At 41.1% G+C, this 26,579-nt stretch overlaps 1 protein-coding gene, 1 long non-coding RNA gene and 1 pseudogene across 2 annotated transcripts in view; 1 reads left to right on the plus strand and 2 right to left on the minus strand.

Moving 5' to 3' along the window:
• Positions 1–706: 706 nt before the first annotated feature.
• On the minus strand, positions 707–2,306 carry LOC132226750 (uncharacterized). Its single transcript, XR_009451073.1, has 2 exons — positions 2,258–2,306; positions 707–954 (listed from the first exon to the last, which is right to left on the minus strand). It is a non-coding gene; the product is annotated as an uncharacterized LOC132226750 (long non-coding RNA).
• An 846-nt stretch (positions 2,307–3,152) lies between these two features.
• LOC132226758 (5-azacytidine-induced protein 2-like) lies at positions 3,153–4,444 on the plus strand (annotated as a pseudogene).
• Positions 4,445–26,333: 21,889 nt separating this feature from the next.
• Positions 26,334–26,579, minus strand: part of LOC132234859 (putative coiled-coil domain-containing protein 144C) — a 53,970-nt gene continuing 53,724 nt past the window's right edge. Inside the window, exon 13 of the mRNA XM_059696370.1 lies at positions 26,334–26,546. Coding sequence (XP_059552353.1) covers positions 26,334–26,546 — 213 coding nt within the window. The remainder of the gene's footprint in view (positions 26,547–26,579) is intronic.

Consider the following 26,579-nt stretch of genomic DNA (forward strand, 5'->3'; position numbering starts at 1 on the left):
AGGACCTGTTCTAGACTGAAGGAAAAGAATAGACACTACAGCTCAATGGAACCTATGGATCTGAACAGGGTCTTCATGCTATACAGACAAGTGGCAAAATTTGAAAAGGGTGTGAGGATGAAACTATAGAATGCATTAGTGTGAATTTTCTGGTTGTGAAGGTGGTATGGTAGACAGGTGGAATGTACTAAAGCATGGTGGCACAGTGTAACAATTTACTCTCAAATAGTTCAGGGCAACAGAGTTCTTTGAACTAAAACTTGGAACTTTCTGTAATTTTAAGACTCTTTCTAAAAATTCATTCAATAAATGGAAAAGTAGAAAAGCCTTAGGCAAACTTTATTTCCCCCACAAGGAAAAATTTTTAAATCTGTGTTTAAAATCGCATAAGTCCAATGCCACTATAACAATTTTAATATAGCTAAATAGGAGCCATAGCAGCAGATACCAAAATTATCTCTGTCTAAATCTTTAGGACCAAATATTGTGATAAAATTGGAATATGTAAAAAAATCTATCAACTAGCATCACTAAAATATGAATGACAAGTTGTTTGCTTTGATGCTGTTTAAACAGTTGGTATTTGGGCAATTTGAATATGTATAATTCAATAGTGCTGGCTTTCATTTACAAAATCTGCTTAAAACTTACTTAGATGCCCCCAAAATACCCCAGTTTAAAATACTATATAAATTTTCATCAAACATATGATCAAAAAATTTTTTCTTTAATAAAAAGTTCATGTCATGTGTCTAATGGAAAACAAAATGTTATGTAAACAGTACAGTAAATAATTTTTTACTGTTTATGTTTCAGGTCATGTAATGTTTCAGCAAAATCTCTTTATACTCTTTTTGTGCTTTCAAAAGTAAATCTTGACATGAACTTGACTAACTGATCCTACAGATCCTACAGGACAAACTCTGTAGGATTCAGCTTCAAATTTAGCAGCACCTGGAAAGAAAAAGAATTGTATTCTTTAAACTACAACTAAGTATAAGTGTTAAAAACAATAAAGACATCTATATCTGGGTATAATACACAACACAAGAATACTATGAAACATAATTATTAATTCAGTTGTTGCACACTGTATTAATTGGTATCATGGCTAAGTATCAGAGCTTCTGGTTTTCCCCATATTCAACACCATGCACTAAGGTAGTGTGACAAGCACTGGAGTTACAAGATGAAGATGACACAGCCCACCCCTGAATAATCACCTATATATATAAATGGCTAATATGCAAAGTGTCCCTTCAGGAGTTTGACCAGGAGACCAGAAGTTCGAACGCTGCTATGACATGTGTTGACCACCAGGAGGTGGCGCAGAATGAAGCAAGGCCTCGGCCTGGAGCTGGAAGGCCCCAATTGGCCCTGATTGCCAGCCAGGCCTAAGGACCCTACCTTTGCACAAATTCAGGCACCGGGCCTCTAGTTTACTGTAAACTGAAAAAACAACAAATGAGCAGGCAATTTCCACTCAGAGTCACAGAAACCACCAACCAATATAACACAGGGCCCTATTGGAGCACACAGAGGAGACATCCCAGTTTTGTGTCAATATTGTCAGCTTTGTGGTGGAGGTGATATGTAAGTTGATACCTGATGGACCAAAAACAAAGTATGCCAGAAAGAGAAATGAAGCAGATGCCAGAACTAGAAATGAGGAAGAACATTTGTGGAACTGGCTGCTAGAGCAAAGGGGCAGAGTAGCAAAGAGAAGGCTGCATTATTTGGCAACAACTAAATGGATTTCAGTGTTTTTACTCCACACAAAGGGATTTGGAGTTTTTCATGAGGGTAAAAGAATGCCAATTCAATGACTGGAGTTTTGAATATTGCCCCTCAGTTGACAGTTACATGAACTGTAACTGCTTGACAGTATTACTAGATGAGTCTGGTTACTTGGCCTTATATCACTAGTAAAAACACGAGAAGTGATGAAGCCAGTTTTCTGATCATAGTTTCAGTGTGCAGGCCGACAGTCCACGGCAGAGGGAAGGAAGAGAATAGCCAGAAATGAAGAGAGATGCATACGGGTAGACTTTTGAGGTCTTTAAAGAGCTGTTGAACATGGTGATTACATGTGGGATAAGTATATTCTTCCTTATGACTGTTTATATTTCACATTTTTCATTCACATGGAAAAAATAATTAATGTAGTATATGTTATCCAAACATAGAAACAGATGCCATTTCCTATTCTCAGTTTATTTACAAAATCAATGATACCTAATAAATTTTGGCAACATACCTTCTTTTCGTTCTCTAGTTAGGGTTTCTCCATACTCCTGCCATATCTGAAATAGGTCAAATATTATTTTTAGTATTTAAGTTAAATAAGAGACATTATTAGAGGAATGATATATAGCTTATGAAATGTGTCCTTTAAATACTACTTTTAGAGGCTGGAGCATTAGGGATTGCACAAATAGAAAAATAATCACATAAACAAAATTAATTCAGACTCATTTTAATTTTAGATAATAGAGAGCATGCATATATAGTGATATTTAGATAAATCTGATAAAAATACAATTATTATTGGTCCATTGAATAACCATAACTTCAGAAAAGTAATATTTGATACCATTGGTTTAAAGAAGTTTAAACAAGTCATATTTAACACTGAATGCATTACTTTGCGATTCCAAGAAACACTGCTATTTATAAAAATTTAGGTTTTTGTGAGTTTTTTTATTTTTTTTTACTTAAATTGATTTTTCTTTTAAATGATCTTTACAGCCCCCTTTGGGCCAGGTGCTGCTAGCCTACAGCCCCCCTGAGTTGCCTTTCCCTGCTGGGGGGCGGACGGAGAGGGCTGCCCATGGGGGCGCTGAGGGGCCACACAGGGTTCTGTGCCTCGCGGCCATGTTGCTGGGTAGGGGTCTGCTCCTGGTGGCGCTTCAGCTTCGCCTGCCCCTCTTGCCACTCCTTCCTGATCCCCAGGCCCCAGCCCAGTGGTTGGTCCTGGCACAGCCCAGGCCAAAGCAATGGGGACCCTTCCGCGGTGTACCTGGAGCAGAGGCCTTTGTTGGGAAGAGGCGGTGTCTGGTGTCTTCCAGGAAACCGGAAGTGGAGCCCGTGGTGACCCCTGGAGACCCTGTTCCCAGCGCTGGGGATCCAGAGGCAGCCTGACTCGGGCTGTCATGGATATGCTGGTGGAAGTCTGTGTCGTCATTCTAAATCATGAAAAAGCCCATAGGAGAGATAAGTAACTTCGGTCTCAATATATTCAGATGAGTCTGTTGCTTCACATTTTGCCCTTGTCACTGTTTTTTGATGAAGACATCAAAAACGCTTTAAGGATTCAGAGAAAAAAACCCCTTTCCTAAAGAAAAGAGTAAGATTTTCGGAAGAAAAGCTTACAGGCGCTCTATTAGATCAAAAAACATGCTCTGTGGGCCGAGAACAAGTAAATAAGGTTTTATCATGCATGCTGAGAGGTTTGCGTTGATAGAGATAATTTAAAAAGAAAATTGGGTAAAATGAACAAAGACAACCTGAATGTTTAAAAGTATTGAAGGAACAGCAGCAGTCTAAAGAAGCAGAAGTCCTCAGGCTAAGAACAGAGATGGAAACAGTGCAGGTGATAGGGAATTTAAATCCACCTTCATCAAACTGGGAGGTGGAAAAGCTAAGTTGTGACCTGAAGATCCATGGCTTGGAACAAGAACTAGAACCGATGAAAAAAGAATGTAACTCTCTCAGAATAGAGCCTCAACGAGCCAAACAAACACATCCGTCTCAGGAAGACAATCTGCAGAGCAGAGCTCTCCAAAGACTAAGCATTTTAAGTGATGATACCCAAAATGTATACTGGGAGCTGAAGGGACAAATATCTAATTTGCATCTGGTGACTCAAGTACAGATTGAACTGAAAACCCCAACTGCAATCAAGAAAGCCTGTGCCCCGTAGGATTCCCGTAAGACCATGGCAAAGACAGCACAAAACTGCACTTGACAAATTTCACTGCAACAAACAAAAGACACCCCCCTCTCTCACCAAATGGCAAACTCTTTGTCATACCACAGCTTCCCCTTTACCAGGAGATGGAAAGGTTTTATCAGAGAAAGCAGTTCCCCATCATGCACAGATAATGAGAGACCCATTCCTCATGACTGCACAAACTCTCAGGAGCATTACTCACATGGCAGAAATACCCTGGAAGATAATCCCCAAGCCCTCCTAAATCAAGTGAGACAGCATTTGGGGAGACTAAAAATGAAACGTTGCCTTTACCCATCCTGCCACCACCGCATGACTTGGATCAACATAATCAAAACTGCCTTTATAAGAATGAATTCTGAAGAGATCTGTGACTTGGTCATGAGGTTGCTGCACCTCCCCCAAGGGCACTCTTGGGAAATTCTTTAATAAACTGAAAGCGGGATTTGCTTAAACTTTTGCCAAGTTCCTCAATGTACACTTTGCACATACTGTAACGTATTATGTAGTTGATTTGCCAGTAGGAGAGAGCAAACTTTCATCTTCACATTCTGTCTAACAATCATATATATATATATTACTAACAAATTAATAAACTTGTTTCAAAAAGAAAAAAATAATAAAAAAATGAGCTTTCTATTCTTATACTTTTAGAAAATTAAAAGCTTAAGATATGTTCTATGCTATTAATTTTTCAATCTAAAATTACAAAAGTGGTACTGTCATAAGGTCACATGAAAATTCTACTGGCAAAAAATAACTGAAACTATGCTACTGTATGTATTATGACTGAGACATTTCTTTATTCATATGGACAACAAATGTTTTAGAAAATCTTTGATTTGAGGAATAAAAAAATCAATATATGGCTGGGTCACGTACCAGGGTCGCAGGTTTGCTCCCCGCCCCCAGTAGGGTTGCATGAGGGAAGCAACCATTAGATATTTCTATCTCTCATGGATGTTTCTCTTTCTCTCTCCCTCTCCTCCCTCCCTGCCACTCTCTCTGAAAAGCAATGGAAAAAGTATCCTCAGGTGTGGATAAACAACAGTAACAAAAATCAATATATAATCCTATAATTGTAATAACCTTGTTTTCTTTCTAAAAATTAGAGCTAAATTTGGAAACAAACGATTATAATTATAGTCTACTTAATAATGAAATGTGTGGGAATACTTCCAATTATATTAAAGGGGTCCTGATCTAAAGTGTTCTTAATAAACTTCTTCTTAAAAAAGGTATCTTTTCACTCAATGCCTGAAACAGGGTTGAAAATAGTATACTGAGCATTAAACACTGTGGTGATCATTATCATGTGATACCCAATGCCAAATTTCAGGTGTGAAGACAAATTTGATGACTAACATGTTCCCCAGTATTTTTGGAGGCTGTATCTATTAACACTTATGACAATAGCATGATAGACAGGCTTTATTAAATGGATAATGTGGCAACATTACTAGACAGACTTTGTAAAATAAATAGGTTGATACTAGATAAAGACCAAGGCCTTTATTTAATCAATTTTATGTCACCATTAATAAAATAGGTATTATATGAATCACACTTTTACACAACTTGAATTAAGAAACTACCCATGGAACATTATTATCTGTTCCCACAAAAGCTCCTTTCCTAAATATTTACTTCTGTGATGTTTATGCTTATTTCTAGGTGAGGATTGTGTCTAGACGGTGGAAGGAGCTTGAAGTTCCAACATTAATAAGGAGAACACATCTGCCATTTTATTCCTATTGTGTCATTTTCAACAATATAAAAAGGTGGGAAAAGTATACACATTAAAACAATGTATCAGCAACATTCAATTCAAAGGATTTGTCATTAGACGGATTTTTCTCAGAACTGGTAGTTCCCAAACTCCCATAGGAATCTGTTTCTCCTGTGGACACCTGCAAGATTGCAGAGCTTCAGAGTCTCCATCCCCCCTTAGTTAGGCAGCTCGATTTGTCTGTATTATATAAAACATTTCACGCAAATTCTAAAAATAAAAGTTCTAGTCTAAAAAAATATTTAAGGTATGAAAATCACTGATTTGTTTTTTTAATTTTTTATCAAGCATATATATGTCATATTTCATGAAAAGTTCCATAGATTTCTGCTTTCATACAAAAAGCATAGTGAAGGTAAACATGAACAAACTGGAAGAAACCAAGATGGCGGCATAGGTAAACACCAGAAATTGCTGCCTCGCACAACCACTTCAAAATTATTTTGATGATGTCCAACAAAAATGGACATCATCCAGAACCACAGGAAGGCTGGCTGAGTGGAAATTCTACAACTAGAAGGAAAGAGAAAAGCACACTGAGACTCAGAGGAGGTGTGGAAGTAAAGTGCAGAGGTAAGGAGGCGCACTCGTAAAGGGCTGGCAACTGAGGACACGGTTGTCTTTTTCAATTGGGAGGGAGTCTCAAGTTCCTGACTGCTCTGAACTCCAGTTCTGGGTGAGTCTCTGGGGACCCGGATTCATACAGGGAGAAACTGGACTGTCTGGCATCGGTTGGAACTCGAGGGCGGCTTTCTTGGAGAGGTGCTTGCAGCGATTACCTCAGGACACTGAGATGCGGGGCCTCTTAGGGTAGGACTGAGGAGCAGCCATAGCTGCTTGCTCTGCCCTGTTGATCCCCTGAGACCCCGCCCCACCCAAGCTGTGCGCAGAGGCTTTAGCATATGAAAGGCCTGGCCCTTTGCAATCTGAAAATTACCTAACGAACTGCAGCTGGGTCAGAGAGACTCAGAACTTCCAAAAGAAGGCCCAAGGCTCCACAGCAGCTTGCATTGCTTCACAGCTGGGCCTCATCTGGGCACCTCCAAACCACAAACAAAGAAGAGGAATATGCAGATCTCTCCATAGCTCCTGCTGGGTAGCCTCTGGCAGAGGCTAAATTAGCACCTCCTTAGAGATCCAAGAGCCAGTGTACCCATTGGTCAGATTTGGACCATCCAGATTACAACTTCTCAGATTCATAAGGGACACACTCAGGGTGCAGACTCAGTGAGCACCAAAGCCCCACTGAAGCAAGGTTTGCCCCAGAAGGGTGTCTCCAGCACAGAAATTCTCCCACTGCAGACACTGTTGATTCTCACAGCCAACTGGCCTAGAGGTCAATTCCTCCCAGTGATACCTACAACAATCAAGGCTTAACTACAACAAGACTGTGCACAAAGCCCACAAAGGTGTGCACCAAGAGTGTCCACCTCAGGTAACTGGAGAGGCTGAGCCACTGGGCCCTATAGAACACCTAGCACAGAAAGCCACTCTATCAGCACAGGGAAGCAGCCAAAACACAGAGACAAAGAAACAGGTCACAAAAAGAAAAAAGAATCCAAAAATATCAAGATAGTGTAAGGAGCCTCTGGGACAAATTCAAGCATACCAACATCCGAATTATAGGGGGGCCAGAAGAGAGAGAGGAAGATATTGAAAACCTATTTGAAGAAATAATGACAGAAAACTTCCCCTACCTGGTGAAAGAAATAGACTTACAACTCCAGGAAGCACAGAGAACCCCAAACAAAAGGAATCAAAGAGGACCACACCAAGACACATCATAATTAAAATGCCAAGAGCAAAAGACAAAGAGAGAATCCTAAAAGCAGCAAGAGAAAAACAGTCAGTTACCTACAAGGGAGTACCCATATGACCGTCAGCTGATTTCTCAACAGAAACTTTGCAGGCCAGAAGGGAGTGGCAAGAAATATTCAAAGTGATGAATAGCAAGAACCTAGAACCAAGATTACTTTACCCAGCAAAACTATCATTCAGAATTGAAGGTCAGATAAAGAGCTTCACAGAGAATAAAAAGCTAAAGGAGTTCATACCACTAAACCAGTATTATATGAAATGCTGAAAGGTATTCTTTAAGAAGAGGAAGAAGAAGAAAAAGGTAAAGATACAAATTATGCACAACAAATACACATCTATCAACAAGTGAATCTAAAAATCAAGTGAATAAATATTCTGATGAACAGAATAAACTGGTGAATATAATAGAATCAGGGGCATAGAAAGGGAGTGGACTGACTATTCTCGGGGGGGTGGGGAGGCGGGGTTTGCAGGAAGAGAATGGACAAAAATTGTACACCTATGGATGTGGACAGTGTGGTGGGTAAGGGCAGAGAGTGGGGTGGGAACTGGGTGGAGGAGAGCTAATGGGGGAAAAAGAGGAACTACTGTAATAATCTGAACAATAAAGATTTATTTAAAAAATATATTGTAATAATTATGTATGGTGCCAGGGGGTGCCGGACTTATGGGGTGATCACATTGTAAGTTATATAAATGTCTAATCACTATGTTGTACACCTGAAACAAATGTAATATTGAATGTCAACTGTAATTGAAAAAGAAAATTACAAATATATCAAAAATAAGTATGAACAGAGACCTCTGAGCCCAGAGGGTCGGAGGGAGACCGCGTGGCAGACAGCCGGGTCCCTTGGGACAGGCACAGCCCCTGACGAGGGAAAGGAGAACCTCGGGATTCCTGGCGCCGCCAGGGAAATTGAGAGCTGGGTTCTGTGATCACGGAGGACTGAGCCTAAAGGGGGCAGCCTGAAGAGCTGACCTGACCATGCAGTCCCGGTAAGAGAAGAAGCTTACAGAAACCAAGCCTTCCCCGTTTCCGTGGCAGGAGTTTGTTTGTTTGTTTTCACTGAATCCTGTTCATGGGACATTTCGGATACAGACACTCACCTGTGCTGAAGAGAGGGAGAGTGTGCTGAGGAGTGGAATCTGGGGAGAGACTGGGGAGAGAGCGGGAGCCGGGAGAGGTGGCAGCGAATTGAGTGCTGAGACACCCCTGAGCCCAAGACTGGGGCAGCCACTCTCTCCAGAGAGTGAGACTCCTTCCCCCAGCCCCCAGGCAAGGAGCACAGCCACACCCAGATTCCACCCTGTACGAGATCAAGGATTAAAATAACCTTATCAGTCCCTGGGAGTTAACAGGGTCTGGCCTATAGAGGGATTTTCAATCCCAGCAACAACACAGCACCAGTAACTAACTATTACGCAGTCAGCTCTGGGCAGTGAACTTCCACTGGACAGAGAGGCCCTATAGCCTCAGAGGCCAACCCCAGAACACTGCCACCCAGAGGCTGACCCACAAACTGACTCTGCAAAACACAAAATAAGGCAGTCTGGGAAATAAATGCGGCCTGCTTTACAATAAGGACTGTGGTTTACAACACAGAGGAACAGTATATCGCAGGGAAACTCAACACTCTCCTGAATACCTGGCAGGTCTAAGGCGAGCCACACTGAAGAATAGAAGAACCGAAGGACCTTCACTACTGCAATTTTTTTTTTCTATTTTCACCTTTTAATTAAGAAACCAATTTTTTTTCTTTTTCTTTTCTTTTTTTTTTCTTCTTTTTCCATCAACTGATTTTACCCTTTTAATTACTACCTTCTTATTTTTAACCAGTATTATTACTGCTACCATTTTACCATTTTTTAAAGTGCCATTTTATTTTCTCTTTATTTTATTTTGGGATTAGTGTTCTCCATTCTATTTTCATCGTTATATTATTGGTTGTTCCTAGTTTGCATTCATCTCTAGGGAACTGTTGCTGGAATTTGTTGGGATTAATGGCTGTTCTATAGGAGTATTCTCCTCATATAAAAAGTCTCTTCCCTTCTTCCACTTCATTCTCTCTTTTCGCTCTATTTTTTTTTCTTTTCTTTTCTTTTCTGGCTTTTATTTCCCACCCTCCTTTTTCCCAATTTTATTTTTGCACTCCTCTTTTTGGACCCTACTTTCCTTTTCTTTTTTCTCTTTTATCTTTTTCTCTCCCTTCTTCCTTACCCCCTAATTCTCTTAATTCGGGTGGTCACCTTCATTTGGGATTATTAATATCGTGAATATATTTGTGTATAGTGCCTGGTACGTGGTGCCTTGTTGTGTTGTATTTTGTGCCTTTAAATCAACGCAGCAGATCCAAGCAACAGCAACCTCCTGAACACCACATCCTCTGCTGAGGAACAGCAGCTGTAAGTGAAACCTCGCCCCACCAGCCAGAAGAGCCACCACAGCTGTGAACAGCACCCTCCAGAGGAGCTGCTGCCAACTGAAGAGCAGCTGCTACCGCAACCGCCCGAAGAGCAACCACAGACCAAGGAGTCACTGCCACCAAGGGAGCAACCCCTGAACGACTCAACGTCTAGATATGTCAGTGAGATCAAACATGGGTAGACAAAGAAACCCCCAAAGGAAAGAGAAGGAGGACTCTCCAGAAAAGCAGCTAAGTAATACAGAGGCATGCAATATGACAGAAAAAGAATTCAGAATAAGGATCCTAGAGTGCATAAACCGGATGGAGGAAAAAATCAACAACCTCCACAAGAAGCAGGAAGAAACAGATGAAAAAATCGACAACCTCTGCAAGAAGCAAGAAGAAACATGAAAAAATCGATAACATATGGAAGAAGCTAGAAGAAACAGATGAAAAAATCAACAACTTAAGTAAGACCCAAGAAGAAATGAAGAGTAATATAGCTGCAATGAAAAACTCCATTGAAAGTATCAACAGTAGACTAGGAGAAGCGGAGGACCGAATTAGTGAATTAGAAGACAAGGAAGCAAAACACACCCAAAATGTACTGCAATTGGAGAAAAAAATTAAAAGACAGGAGGAGAGCCTAAGGGAGCTTTGGGACAACATGAAACGAAACAACATACGAATAATAGGAGTACCAGAACAACAGAAGGATGAACAAGGATTAGAAAACCTAATAGAAGAAATAATATCAGAAAACTTCCCTGAGGTGGGGAAGAAAAAAGTCACACAAGCCCAGAGAGTCCCAAACAAGGTGAACCTGAAAAGACCCACACCAAGACACATCATAATTACCATGGCAAATGTTCAGGACAAAGAGAGAATCTTACAGGCTGCAAGAGAGAGACAGAAAGTCACATACAAGGGATCTCCCATTAGATTGTCTAACGATTTCTCAACAGAAACACATCAGGCCAGAAAAGAATGGACTGAAATTTACAAAGTGATGCAAAGCAAAGGACTGAATCCAAGAATACTCTATCCAGCAAGGCTATCATTCAAACTTGAAGGGGAAATAAGAAGCTTCACAGACAAAAAAGGCTAAGGGAGTTTATCACCACCAAGCCAGCAATGCAAGGAATGCTAAAGGGACTGGTATAAAAAGAAGAAATAAAAAGCTCAGAAAGAAAACAGCCACACACACACACAAAAAAGAAATGGCTACAAACAAGTACCTTTCAATAATAACTTTAAACGTAAATGGACTAAATGCTCCAACCAAAAGACATCGAGTGGCTGAATGGATAAAAAAACATGACCCATACATCTGCTGTCTACAAGAAACCCACCTCATTAGAAGGGACTCACACAGACTGAAAGTGAAAGGATGGAAAAATATCTTTCAGGCAAATGGAAAGGAAAAGAAAGCTGGGGTAGCAATACTTATATCAGACAAAATAGACCTCAAAGTGAAGGCCTTAACAAGAGATAAGGAAGGCCACTTCATAATACTAAAGGGATCAATACAACAAGAAGATATAACCCTGGTAAACATATATGCACCCAATGTAGGAGCACCCAAATTCATAAAAAAACTCCTGGAAGATATCAAAGGAGAGATCGACAACAATACAATCATAGTAGGGGACTTTAATTCACAATTGACAGCACTGGATAAGTCCTATAGACAAACAATCAGCAAAGATACAGCAATCCTAAATGACTCACTAGATCAGATGGACTTAATAGACATCTTCAGAACACTTCACCCCAAAGCCAGGGAGAATACGTTCTTCTCAGGTGCTCATGGGACATCTTCAAAAATAGACCATATATTGGGTCACAAGCAAAGTATCCCCAAATTCAAGAAGATTGAAATCATAAAAAGCGTCTTCGCAGACCACGATGGCATAATATTAGAAATAAACTACAATAAAAACAACCCAAAATACTCAAAAACCTGGAAGCTGAATAGCATGCTATTAAATATTGATTGGGTTACCAATGAGATCAAAGAAGAAATTAAAAACATCCTGGAAACTAATGACAATGAAAACACAACAATCCAAAACCTATGGGATGCAATGAAAGCAGTCCTGAGAGGGAAGTTTATAGCTCTACAGGCCTATCTCAAAAAACAAGAAAAAATGGTAATAAATCATCTAACTCTACAACTCAAAGAATTAGAAAGAGAGCAACAAGAAAACCCCAGAGTGGGCAGAAGGAAGGAGATAATAAAGCTTAGAGCAGAAATAAATGACATAGAGACCAAAACAACAATACAGAAAATCAATGAAACCAAGAGCTGGTTCTTTGAAAGGATAAACAAGATTGACAAACCTCTAGCCAGACTCACCAAGAATCAGAGAGAGAGGACCCAAATAAACAAAATCAGAAACGATAGAGGCGAAATAACAACAGACCCCACAGAAATACAAATGATTGTTAAAAAATACTATGGACAGCTCTACTCCAACAAACTAGACAACCTGGAGGAAATGAACAAATTCCTAGAAAAATACAATATTCCAAAACTCAATCAGGAAGAATCTAAAAATCTCAACAGGCCAATAACCATGGAAGAAATTGAAGCAGTCATCAAAAAGCTTCCATCAAACAAAAGCCCAGGACCAGACGGCTTCACAGGGGAGTTTTACCAAACATTCAAAGAAGAACTAAAACCTATCCTCCTCAGACTACTACAAAAAATTCAAGAGGAAGGAACACTTCCAAGCTCATTCTATGAAGCCAGCATCACCCTAATACCAAAACCAGGTAAAGACAACACAATGAAAGAGAATTACAGGCCAATATCCCTCATGAACATAGATGCCAAAATCCTCAACAAAATCTTAGCAAATCGGATCCAGCAGTACATCAGAAAGATCATACACCATTACCAAGTAGGATTTCTCCCAGGGATGCAAGGATGGTACAATATCCGCAAATCAATAAACGTGATACATCACATAAACAAATTGAAAGAAAAAAACCACATGGTCTTATCAATTGATGCAGAAAAAGCATTTGACAAAATTCAACACCCATTTTTGATAAAAACCCTCACCAAGGTGGGAGTAGAAGGATCATACCTCAACATAATAAAAGCCATATATGACAGGCCCCCAGCCAACATCATACTCAATGGACAAAAACTAACACCATTTCCCCTAAGAACAGGAACAAGACAGGGATGCCCCCTCTCACCACTCCTGTTCAACATAGTACTGGAAGTGTTAGCCATTGCAATTCGGCAAGAAGAAGAAATAAAAGGCATCCAAATTGGAAAAGAGGAAGTAAAACTGTCCTTATTTGCAGATGACATGATATTATACATACAAAACCCTAGAGATTCCATCAAAAAGCTACTAGACTTAATACATGAATTTGGCAATGTAGCAGGATACAAAATTAACCCCAAGAAATCTGAGGCATTTCTATACACCAATAATGAACTTTCAGAAAGAGAGATTATAAAAACAATCCCATTTACCATTGCACCGAAAAAATTAAGCTACCTAGGAATAAACTTAACTAAAGAGGTAAAAGACCTCTACTCAGAAAACTACAGGACGTTGAAAAAAGATATAGAGGAAGACATAAACAGATGGAAGAACATACCGTGTTCATGGATTGGTAGAATCAACATCATTAAAATGGCCATACTACCCAAAGCAATCTATAAATTCAACACACTACCCATTAAAATACCAACAGCATACTTCAGAGATCTAGAACGCACTTTCCAAAAATTCATCTGGAATAAAAAAAGACCTCGAATAGCTGCAGCAATCCTGAAAAAGAACAAAGTAGGTGGGATCTCAATACCAGATATCAAGTTGTATTACAAAGCCACTGTTCTCAAAACTGCCTGGTACTGGCACAAGAATAGGCATATAGATCAATGGAATAGAATAGAGAGCCCAGAAATCGGCCCGAACCAATATGCTCAATTAATATTTGACAAAGGAGGCAAGAACATACAATGGAGCCAAGATAGTCTCTTCAACAAATGGTGTTGGGAAAATTGGACAGATATATGCAAGAAAATGAAACTAGACCACCAACTTACACCATACACAAAAATAAACTCAAAATGGATAAAGGAGTTAAATGTACGACAGGAAACCATAAAAATTCTAGAAGAATCCAAAGGCAACAAAATCTCAGACATATGCCGAAGCAATTTCTTCACTGATACAGCTCCGAGGGCACTTGAAACTAAAGAAAAAATGAACAAATGGGACTACATCAAAATAAAAAGCTCCTGCACAGCAAAAGAAACCATCAACAAAACAACGAGAAAACCCACTCTGTGGGAAAACATATTTGCCAATGTCATATCTGATAAGGGCCTAATCTCCAAAATTTATAGGGAACTCATACAACTTAACAAAAGGAAGATAAACAATCCAATCAAAAAATGGGCACAGGACCTAAATAGACACCTTTCAAAAGAGGACATTCAGAAAGCCAAGAGACATATGAAAACATGCTCAAAGTCACTAATCATCCGAGAGATGCAAATCAAAACAACAATGAGGTACCATCTCACACCTGTCAGACTGGCTATCATCAAGAAATCAACAAACGACAAGTGCTGGAGAGGATGTGGAGAAAAAGGAACACTTGTGCACTGCTGGTGGGAATGCAGACTGGTGCAGCCACTATGGAAGACAGTATGGAGTTTCCTTAAAAAACTGAAAATGGAACTCCCATTTGACCCTGTGATCCCACTTCTAGGAATATATCCCAAGAAACCGGAAACACCAATCAGAAAGGATATATGCACCCCTATGTTCATAGCAGCACAATTCACCATAGCTAAGATCTGGAAACAGCCTAAGTGCCCATCAGTAGATGAATGGATTAGAAAACTGTGGTACATCTACACGATGGAATACTATGCTGCTGTAAAAAGGAAGGAACTCGTACCATTTGCAACGTCATGGATGGAACTGGAGAGCATTATGCTAAGTGAAATAAGCCAGTCAATAAAGGAAAAATACCACATGATCTCACTCATTCATGGACAATAGAGACCATTATAAACTTTTGAACAATAATAGATACAGAGGCAGAGCTGCCTCAAACAGATTGTCAAACTGCAGCGGGAAGGCCGGGGAGGGTTGGGGGGCAGGAGGTAGGGGGGTAAGAGATCAACTAAAGGACTTGTATGCATGCATATAAGCATAACCAATGGACATAAGACACTGGGGAATAGGGGAGGCTAGGGGACTGTCTAGGGCTGGGGGATAAAATGGACACATATGTAATACCCTTTGTAATACTTTAAGCAATAAAAAAAAAAAATCTAAGGGGGAGTTGGGGGAGTGGGAAAAGATTGACCAAAGAACTTATATGCATACTAGTAACCCAGTGCATGGATTTGTACACATTGCAAGGAAATTAATTAGAAGGTGGCCAGCGGGGTGGGACTGGGTGAGACGGGCCAGACACACCCTGGAGCCAACCTCCCTCGGTCCCTCCCTGGTGTCTGGAGAGAAAAAAAAAAATAAAAAAAAATAAGTATGAACAAAGTGCTAGGATTTGGAATTGGTATATCTTCCTTCATGCTCTATTTCTTTCTTGTATTCCTTGCTAATGTCAATTTGTCTATCATTAGCAGCCAGTCTTTCCTACCTCCCCTTAATTGTCATTTCTAATATGTTAGTAATTGAGAAACCAGATAAACAAACTTTGAAACTTTGTCTCCAAATACACAATTCTGCTTGAAGGGTTTAATGTCCCCTGAATAAACTGCACAATATTTAATGTTTTTATTTCGTGGCAGCTCTTTTGGTTACTCAGAGTTTCATTTACTTTCTGGGTCCTGTCTCTCTTTTGGATAGTGGAGGACTTGTTGTAGGCGTATAAGCATAACCACTGAAAATCACTTAGTCCAAGTTCCTAATTTGTCCTAAGAGGCAACAAAAGCTCAGAGAGATTACAGGTTGCCTGAGGTCAGAAAACCAATTAGCTGCAGGCCCAAAGAGGGCTCTAAGGCCTAAGGTTCTGAGCCAGCTCCTTCCTCATATTCATGGAAAAATAAACAAAACTTTAACTATAACTCAGAGAAAATGAATCTGTAAAACTGTCATGTAGCTCAATAATGTTTTAGCATGAGACACAAAATAATAGCGTTGTAACTCAATTATCGATTTTTAAGCAATGAGTAAAAATATAGGAACAGAAACTAATATCATAAATCCTATTTGTAGCAGTCATGACACTCAATTTATAAAGCACAGATTATTTAGCCACAGGACAAGAAACATGAAGGAGACAATCTTTAGTTAAACTAAGAAAATTCTTCCTTAAAGGAACTATCCATTCCCTCCAAATAAAACTTGGTTTACCAAAATTAACCAACAAATGAATTATCTGTGTTGGGGGTTATCTATAGCAAAATTTAAAACACAGAACAGATTTCTCTTTACTCTTTGGCATACTTCTGCCCAAGCTCTTTCATCCTTAGTTGGTCTGTACACAAGACATGAACTGAATTTCCATTATGACTTAACCCCATCAGAAATCATAGGAACACCTTCACTTCTCTGCCTTTCAGTCTCCACATGAGGCCTTAGGCTCTCTCTACCTTCCTCAAGAGGGGACAGAAGAGTTATCTGATGTGTGCACTTGAGAGAAGGAACTGAAGATGCTTGCTTAGCCCCAAACACTTCTTTGAAAAGACATGGCTGCCCACAGTCACATGACCTTGGGCCTGCTCTCATCTCTTCAGGGAGCTGCCTGCCCAGGGACAGGTGTCAGGTATTTCTTCCCTCCACTCACAACTGGGTGTGAAACTGCCTGATTTGGGATGAGTGTTCAGAGGTCCTGTGACCCCACATCTAAACCACATTTTCCAGTTCCTTACTATGTGTGAGTAACCAAGCTGGTAAGTCCATTTCCATCTGCCTGACTCTATGATCTAATCTCAAAAGGGAAACAGGGCTGTCATTTGCCATCTACCCCAGCACAGCTCCAACAAGAAAGATGACCACGCTACACTTACAGAAATGTCTTCTCCTTCCTTGACTTTACACTTAATGTACATTGTTCAAACATCCCCCGTTTTAAGGAGGGGAGTTACATTTTTGAAAGAAAAATGCAGAGAAGCCAACAGCAACAGCAAAACACAAAAAATGCAAATATATGTTCATTCATTTAACACTAATTTATTGATAGGCTACCATTCTATTACATTTGATATTACAGGTTGAAAAATAATGTTGCCTTCTCTTTTTGAGACCAATTGATACACATATACAAACAACAGACACATCTACATTCCCATGTGTGATATATGGTCAGTAACTAATGATATTTATATATATATATACTAGGGGCCCGGTGCACAAAAATTTATGCACTCGGGGGGAAAGGGGGATCCCTCAGTCCGGCCTGTGCCCTCTTGCAGTCTGGGATCCCTTGGTAGATAACGACCTGCTGGCTTACGCCTGCTCCCGGGTGGCAGAGGGCAGGCCCAATCCCTAGGTGCAACCCCAGGTCAGGCTCAGAGCAGGGCTGATTGGGGAGTTGGGACGTCACCCCCTGTTATGCACAGAGCAGGGCGGATTGGGAGGTTGCGATGCCACCCTCAGTCACGCTCAGGGTAGGGCTGATTGGGGGGTTGGGGCACCGCCCCCTGTCACACTCAAGGCAGGGTCGTTGGGGAGGTTGCAGTGCCACCCCGTCACGCACAGAGCATGGCCCATAAGGGGGGTTGGGGATCCGTACCCTGTCATGCACAGAGCAGGGTCGATCAGGGGGTTGGGGAGCTCCCCGCTGTCAAGCACAGAGCAGGGCCCATCAGGGGGTTGGGGAGATTCCCCTGTCACGCACAGAGTAGGGCTGATCAGGGGGTTGGGGAGCTCCCCCCTGTCACTCACAGACTAGGGCCGATAGGGGAGTTGGGGCACCGCCCTCTGTCACACACAGAGCGGGGTGGATCAGGGGATTGGGGTGCTGCACCCTGTCACACTCAGGGCAGGGCCGATGGGGAGATTATGCCTCTACCCCGTCACACACAGAGCAGGGCCCATGGGAGGTAGGGGGTGGTTGGGGCGCCGCACCCTGTCACACACAGAGCCACAGGGCAAACAGGGGGTTGGGGAGCTCCCCCCTATCAGGCACAGAGCAGGTCTGATCAGGGGGTTGGGGTGTCCTCCCCTGTCATGAACAGAGCAGGGTGGATAAGGAGGTTATGGCCCCGCCCCCTGTCACACACAGAGCCGCAGGACGATCAGGGGGTTTGGGCGCTGCCCTCTGTCACGCTGATCCCGGTGCCAGGAGGCCTCGCAGCTCCCCTGATCCTGGTGCTGGGAGGCATATTACCCTTTTACTATATAGAATAGAGGCCTGGTGCATGGGTGGGGGCCGGATGGTTTGCCCTGAAGGGTGTCCTGGATCAGGGTGGGGGTCCCCACTGGGGTGCCTGACCAGTCTGGGTGAGGGGCTGAGAACTGTTTTCAGGCTGGCGGGTGACTAAAGCTCCCAACTGCTCCTTTTTTTCTTTTTTCTTTTTTTATTCTGGGCCAGCTTTAGCTCTGACTCCAGCTCTGAGGCCTCTGTTGCTGAAAGCAGGTATCTGGTTTGTTTGTGTTCTATAATCAAAACAATGTATCAACTCCAGCTCTGAGATCCCAGCTCGCTGCAAGCAGGTTTCTGGGGTTTTGTTTACCTTCTTTATTTCTTACAATGTTTCAAACTGCAGGCTCAGAGGCCGGCAAGGCAGGCGAGGAATGTTGGTTTCCTCCGTCACTGAAGCAAGCAAGCCTCATGTTAGGTTCAAGCTGCCTGGCTGCCGGCCGCCATCTTGGCTGGCAGTTAATTTGCATATCTTGCTGATTAGCCAATGGGAAGGGTAGTGGTCGTATGCTAATTACCATGTTTCTCTTTTATTAGATAGGATATTTTATTGATTTTTTAACAGAGAGGACGGGAGAGGGATAGAGAGGTAGAAACACCGATGAGAGAGAAACATTGATCAGTTGCCTCCTGCACACCCCACACCAGAGATGTGCCTGCAACCAAAGCACATGCCCTTGACCAGAATCGAACCTGGGACCCCTCAGTCCACAGGCAGATGCTCTATCCACTAAGCCAAACTGGTCAGGGCTGATATTTTTAAGTTAAATTTTGATATCATCCTTATTTTAAATGTTATAAAAATAAGTGTAATTTAAACACAATAAAATCAAGTACATTTGCACATTTAAACTATAGCAATTCATTATCTAATTGTAAACAGGTTAATGTGAGAAGGAAATACATTATCAGTTTGTAAATATCAAAAACATGTTTTTTATTGCAGAAAAAAACTGAGGAAAAATTTGCTGATCAAGGAGCTGAAACATTAAGTAGAGAGAAAAATGAATGAAAAAATGCATAGGAAGAAGTTGAGCAATTATCTGTTGCCTTTAAAAGATAAAATGACTACAGGGCAATTGTCTAAGTGGAAAAAATAAAGTGAAGACATGAGGAATCATATAGAGCATATAATTCATGTGATAAACAAGTTTGTTAAGCTCTGTTTCTGCCTTCTGAGAAACCAGCATCACCACTGTGAGAGTTTGAAAAGAAGTAAAATTCAGAGTAGAAAGGCACTGCCTTGTTGATGTAAACACGTGGTCTGTGTTTCATGGGGAAGCACTGAGACTCAACATTTTGTGGAGACACAATGTTCTGTCTGCCATGTGCAAAGCTAAAGTCTTAGGAATAGTAACTGTTTTAGTTTTTATGTATTTGTATAGCAAGAGTTGTTAACTGAATACACATTTGAGAAATAGAAAAAATTATTTACATAAATTATTAGAGTTCTAATGTTTTCTGAAAGTCTTAGAAATGAGCTGAAAGTCCAAAATCAATCAATGTAAAATTGAGCCTCCCTATTTAACACAGATTGTAAGGATAATGAGGAACTATGTGACATGCATTGTGTTAGGAACACAAATATTGAAAAACAGTTGAATATAAAAAATTTTGAAATCAGAGAAATTCTATCCGTTATAAAATTATCAGGAATAAATTTTTAAGTTTTCAGTTCTAAGAAAACAATTCCAAGTGCAAGAAAATGTAGTAATATGTATGTTCAAGCTAATTTTAACTTTTGTAACTTATCATAATAAACTAAATAACACAGTTATATAAAACTGTGAAATCACTTCTGATGTATTGGACAAACATCCAGAATTAAACTAGAATTTGAAAACTGATGGTAAGAATTAACAAATCAGATATGTAGCAATCTATACCAGTACAATGGAATGAATTGGGCAAGGCTCACCTCCATGTAATGACGCCAAAGGCAACAAACCTAAATATCATGAACGTGAAGAGAACTGAAATCACAAATTGGAGCAGTACTTTGGGTCGGGTGGCGGGGGCTGGCAGCCTGGGGGGAACCTCAGCTCGACCTGCACCCTCTCCAATCTGGGATCCCTCAGGGGAGCCCTCTCTAATCCGGGAGTTTCTGTCTGTCTTTGCAATCATATGAGCGAATTGTCTGAGACCCCCAACCCAGTTTGGTTTGTTGCTCACAGATTAATAGAGGCATTTTTTTTTCTTTGCTTCATTGGTGGAGACTTCCAGGAAGTTTTAGGATATCTTCCCTTTAATTTTTCCTAGACACTCTGATTTTACTTATGTCTCTCGCCTTTGCTTTACCTCCATCCCCAGCCTCAACAGTAACTTGGTCCAGGCTCACTTTGCTCTAGTGCAGCAGTTCTCAACCTGTGGGTTGCGACCCCTTTGGTGGTCGAACGACCCTTTCACAGGGGTCGCCTAAGGCCATCCTGCATATCAGATATTTGCATTACAATTCATAACAGTAGCAACATTACAGTTATGAAGTAGCAAAGAAAATAATTTTGTGGTTGAGTCACAACATGAGGAACTGTATTTAAAGGGCCAGAAGGTTGAGAACTAATGCTCTAGTCTCTAGAAGAATTAGGATTCCTAGCATTCTTGGTGCTCCCTGCCCTCTGGGCTTCCACTTCTGGTCCTGAGGCTGCCATCAGAACTACAGTTCCCAGCATTCCCGGTGCTTCCCTTGCTCTGGGCTTCCACTTCAGGTCCTGGGGCTGCCTCCAAAACTACTATTCCCAGAATTCCTGGTGCTTCCCAGGCTCTTGGTTTTCCCCAACTGAGGGAGCCACGTCCCCCCAAGCTGCCAGCTCTCCCACTCTGTTCTGTGTATGCAAATTACGCGCCATCTTTATCAGGTTAATTTGCATACTAACTCCTCATTGGCTGGTGGGCATGGCTGCTGATTGTGGATTGTGAGCATGGCTTTAGCATAGCGGAGGGATGACTAATTTGCATGTTTCTCTTTTATTAGAGTAGATTGTGCTTAAAGTTAGAAAAACAATGCCGGAAAAGACAGAGCACTACAGTAGGAATAGTTCAAAATGTTTAAACTTTGCAAATAAAGGGGATTGATAAACACATTCAATATTGATGTATTTGTAACATTTATTCTTTAGAATCATAGTTCAATAATCTTTAGAAGTCTGTTGTTTTATAATGCCCCATCCCAAAACCCACCCCTTTCTATTATTTTAGACATGTTACCATCTCTCATAGAATTAGTTGTTTTCCTAATGGCAGTAATTACCTTCCCAGTGACTCTACAAAGCACCTTCTTTCCACAAGTCTAAGAATTTTGTAAACCCCAACTGCTATAGAAATTTGGTGACCTATCTCTATATCTTGATAGATTGGTGCTTCAGACTCTCTCTTCCTGAGTCCAGCATGATTTGGTGAACCAATGCCCCACAAGGAAACTATGTATACCTTGAAAATACAATGTTAAGTTTAAAATCAACTATTTTTTTCAATTTATATAGAAATACTAAGAGTAAGCACCTCATTCCTCCCAAAATATTAATTAAACAAAAACATTTCCACAAATATCTTCCCTTGCATTGCTTCTGCATTAACATTCTTTTACCTCTCCATTTTGCAAAATGAGACATTTCCTGATTTTCTGGTGAGGACATTTCAAGTCTGCATCATAGTTTTGCTTAACAATTTACAAAAGCATTTGATTTTTTTGTACCAGTAGCCCAGTTTTACAAATTTGTAACAATTGAGACTGTATTTGGCCTAAAGGCTGTTTAGAAATTCTTAGCTTTGCTCTTCTATGTTGTGTTATGATGAAGCAAACTGAGAAAAAGAGGTTGAAGTCTCATTTAGCACAGGCCTGTGCTACCTTTCCCTGCATGGAAAACACCATAAAAACATAATTAAAACCATAAACCATCGTGCATTGATTGAAATGGGTATTTCAGTGTGTGACGTCAGCATCATGACAAAGTGTGTCTCCTCTTAAATCTACAACAAGTGGAACACCTAGAACCCAACAAAGGCACCTCTACTCACCTCGATAGTGGGCGTCTTGGGATGTGCAGGAGAGGCAGGATGGAGAGAGGAGCAGGGACAGGCCCCTCCTGCAGTTCTCCAAGGACAAGGCTGAACTTACAGCCCTAGCAAACACAGTACTGGTGGGGGAGGCAGGGTGCTGTGCCCACACCACTGCCCAGTAGAAGTCCCTCCTCCACCCCAAATCCAGATCCCTCCCCAGTTGCAGCTGTGCTCACACCATCACAGACCAGTAGCAGCAGCAGAGCCAAGTCTCCAGCCTCCAGGCCACAGAACAATGCTGTCAGTGGCCAAAGGGAAGGAGGCAGCAGCTCAGTGGGCTCACAAACGGGCTCCCCTCAACTGGCCGCACCCACACCTCCCCCCATGGGGTGCCCTGAGGCCCAGGCGACCAGGATACAGCATTGGCACCCACCACCCTAGTTACCCAGGCTGCCACTCCCATGTCCAAGGGTAAGCCTCATACACCTTGACTCACTGCACACCCTCCCCAAGCTTCAGTAGTACAGGTAAGAGAAAAGATAAACTGCGCTATACCACCATCTACTGGAAAACAAAAGAAAGACCTGAAATTATCAACCTGCTGAACTGTGAAAATCACAACTTTCCTAAGAAAAGTGTTTCAGCACTTCAAATGTGCCAGCAGAGGAAAAACCCATCAAGCAGCCTGGACCACCATAGTAACACTAACACAGAAAGAAAATGATAATTCTCCAGAAGGAAACTCAGAATACTGGATGATTATGATCTAAATGAACAGAGAAATCAAAATAGCAGTCATGAAGGAACTCAGCGAGATACAAGCAAACTCAAAAGTCAGTTCAACGAGCTCAGGAATGAAATGAATGAACAGAAGGAGTACTTTACCAAAGAGATGAGAAGTATAAAAAAGAACCAAACAGAAATTCTGCTGCTGAAGAAGTCAATAATAAGATGAAGGAGGAATATTTTAATAGCACTGATACACAATGAAAGCTAGTTGCTATTTCAAGACTCCCTATCATTACCTTCTTAGTCATCAATTATTCTAGTGCTGTCCAGATAAACAGACATAAGTACACATCATTTAAAAATTTAAATATTAATACATAAATTTAAAAATAAAAATTCAAATATTTGCTAAATTTAACTATTTTATGAATGTACAGCTGCTCAGCAAGACATTTTATAACAATTGGAATAAAAATGCTGAAGTAAATAGCAATTAACACTGTCCTTTGACCTAAGAAGATGACAAACATTTTCACTTAAAGAGAGAAATTTAACCTTTTAGTGCTACAAGTTTATTTAATTCATTAAAATGATTTATCTCCATTTCATTTAAGTAGCAAACATCCATAAATGGTTAAATATTTAGATGTTAATCATTCACTTATGCGTAGGGGTGGAAAAGTTGGGGTTCAGCAAAACTTAAAAATGGTTATGAGCCATCACCAATTTAAAATCAATTAGAAAGTAAGCCAAAGCATCTCCAAGTACACCACTGGTTATTAGACAAGAATATATAATTTCTAAAATCAAACTGACATGCAGCTTTTTAAGAAGTTTAAAATGTGTCACTTTAGGCATATTAATTGAATAAAGTTAATGATAGGTATCTCTTGCAAATTAGAGATCCAGGGACTTAAAAGTGATTGTAAAATTTCTGTCTCCTTTCTACATTAGCACAATAATTAAGACTTTTTATTAGTGTATACTAGTCAATTAAGAAACTCGGAATTTCACCAAATGAAACACAAGAATTATATCAGAAATCTGAAACCCAAGAGGAAAAAAGAGAATATAACTAACCTGTGGTAAGTTGAAGTGCATGGACTTGAGGTAGGAATCCCCAGGCTTTCTCTTGGAATAAAATTTCTCTTGCTGAGCTCTTTCTCCCAGAAAAGTTTGTTGCTAACTTCTGCTAGCTTCTCCTTAGTCCTAGGAAAACTGTAAACAACAAATGCTTAGTATTTATTTTTCTCTAAGTGACTTGCAATTTTTTTAAGTCGCCAGGATAGTAAATGGAATTGCCCATTAAATAGCATTTTAGCAATGAAAACGTGTCAGAACAGATCTGCTCTATTCAAGTATAGGTTCTTAATTTTTCTAAAAAAGTACTTATGTTTCCAGGCAGTGGGGGGAGGGGGTTCCTAACTAAGTACTTAATCCAAAGTGGGGAGGCTATCAGTGATGCAGACGGCTTATCAGGTAATACTTGCTGCCTCTGGAAGGGCTGTACTTACAAGACCTTTTAAGGTGCCCTTGGACATATTTAGTAGCAACTTCAGAGATTTAAAAAAAAAGTCCTCAAAGACATTCTCAAACATTTGCCTTCACCACCCTTGTACAATACACTCATTACCTTGGAGATATTAATCATTTAACACCCAGGCATTATTTAGAACAACAACCTGTAAGGGAGAACAGATATCCTGGCTGGTGATCAAATGAATGAAAACAGCTCCAGCGGCCATCTATCTATGTTATAAAAGGCCCGTGGCCATAATGCTGGAACGCCAGAACAGCCAAACAACCTGTCACCAGGAGGTGCATGGAGCACCTCTCACTCCCTCCCCCCAGCCTGCCAGTCACTTGGCACAGAGTCGGGGTCTGCGGCCTGCGCGGCGGAGGCAGCGAGCTACTCTCACACGGCGGGCCTGGGGTCTTGCCGGTATGGTGGGTCTGGGTTTTGTGTGATTTTGCTTGCTGGGCCTCTAGTTATGCAAAGCGTCTCCTTGGGAGTTCAACTGAAGACTGGGCATTTGATCACTTGCTATGATGAGTGCTGACCACCAGGGGGTGGTGAGGAATTAAGGGAGGCCCAGGCTGGAAGCCCAAAAGCCTGATAGGCCCTGATCGCTCTGGCCAGGCCTAGGGACCCGATCTGTGCACCAATTTCATGCACTGGGCCTCTAGTCTATTGATAATAACAAAGTTCACAAATCAAGAAAGTAAATATACCAAGTACCAGAATGTGTTGGAGTAACATAACCCTTTGTGTTTTAGTTTTTACCTTAGCTATTTCTATTTAGGGGACTTCTGACAAGCAATTATACTAACAAATAGTAATATGCTAATTAGACCGGAGACCTTCTGAAGACCTTCTGACAAAGCCAGAGGCTTGGCTAGCCTGCAAACCACCCCAGCCACTCACCCAGGCTGGCCACGCCCCCCAAGGTGACCCACATCGTGATTTGAGATCCCCTTCAGGGCAGACCAACCAGCCCTCACCCATGCACCAGGCCTCATTCTACATTAATAAGAGGGTAATATGCTAATTAGACCAGGAGACCTTCTGGATGTCTGTCCGGACAGAGTCATAGTGGTGGGGCCAAGACAGAGGTGGTTAGGGGCAATCAGGCCAAAAGGGGAGGGCAGTTGGGGTTATCAGGCTGGTGGGGAGGGGCAGCTGAGGGCGAGCAGGCCGGTAGACAGAGTGGTTAGGAGCTATCAGTCAGGCAGGCAGGTGAGCAGTTAGGAGTCAGCGGTTCCAGATTGTGAGAGAGTTATCTGACTGCCGGTTTAGGCCTGATCCCTGTGGGGATTTCCCACAGGGATCGGGCCTAAACTGGCAGTCGGACATCCCTCAAAGGGTTCCCAGATTGGAGAGGGTGCAGGCTGGGCTGAGGGATAACCCCTCCTCCCCTGTGCACCAATTTCGTGCACTGGGCCACTCGTTTTATAATAATATCGCTGTTTAAATTTTAGAGCTTCAAGAGACTCAGCTTAAAGACTAGTAGCAGACCCAGATAACTACATGGAAATATTAAGTGGGGAAAATAAAGGCAGGTAAAAGCAAAAAAAGGGGGAGAGATGAAACTGTCTTAGAGGGACATTTGAAAGGTAAGTTTATTTACTAACATCACTTTCCAAAGTTAAACGACCTAGTTGGCTTTCCCGCCCTACTAATCTATGAACCTGGCCCAATAGTAACTATGTGTAAAATTTAGAGGCTAATTAATGAGTTAAATTTATTTTCTCTGATTCTGCATTTGACTTAGTCAGTTAGCTGATTTTCCAGTAACTTTCTGCCTTCCAATTCTTCTTGGCAGAGTCGCACATATTTCTCCAATTCTCTTTCGATATCATCTTGAGAAGTTTGCACTTTAGAGATTTCTGATTCCAGTTCTTTATTTCTGAGTTCCAAGTGACTTGTTGAAGCCTGATCATTTATCATCTGCTCTGACATTTCTTGAGATGCTCTTTGTCTCTACAGCAAATAAAAAAGATACATTCTTAAAGT

The sequence above is a fragment of the Myotis daubentonii genome, chromosome 1 (genome assembly GCF_963259705.1).
Source record: "Myotis daubentonii chromosome 1, mMyoDau2.1, whole genome shotgun sequence".
NCBI lineage: Eukaryota > Metazoa > Chordata > Mammalia > Chiroptera > Vespertilionidae > Myotis > Myotis daubentonii.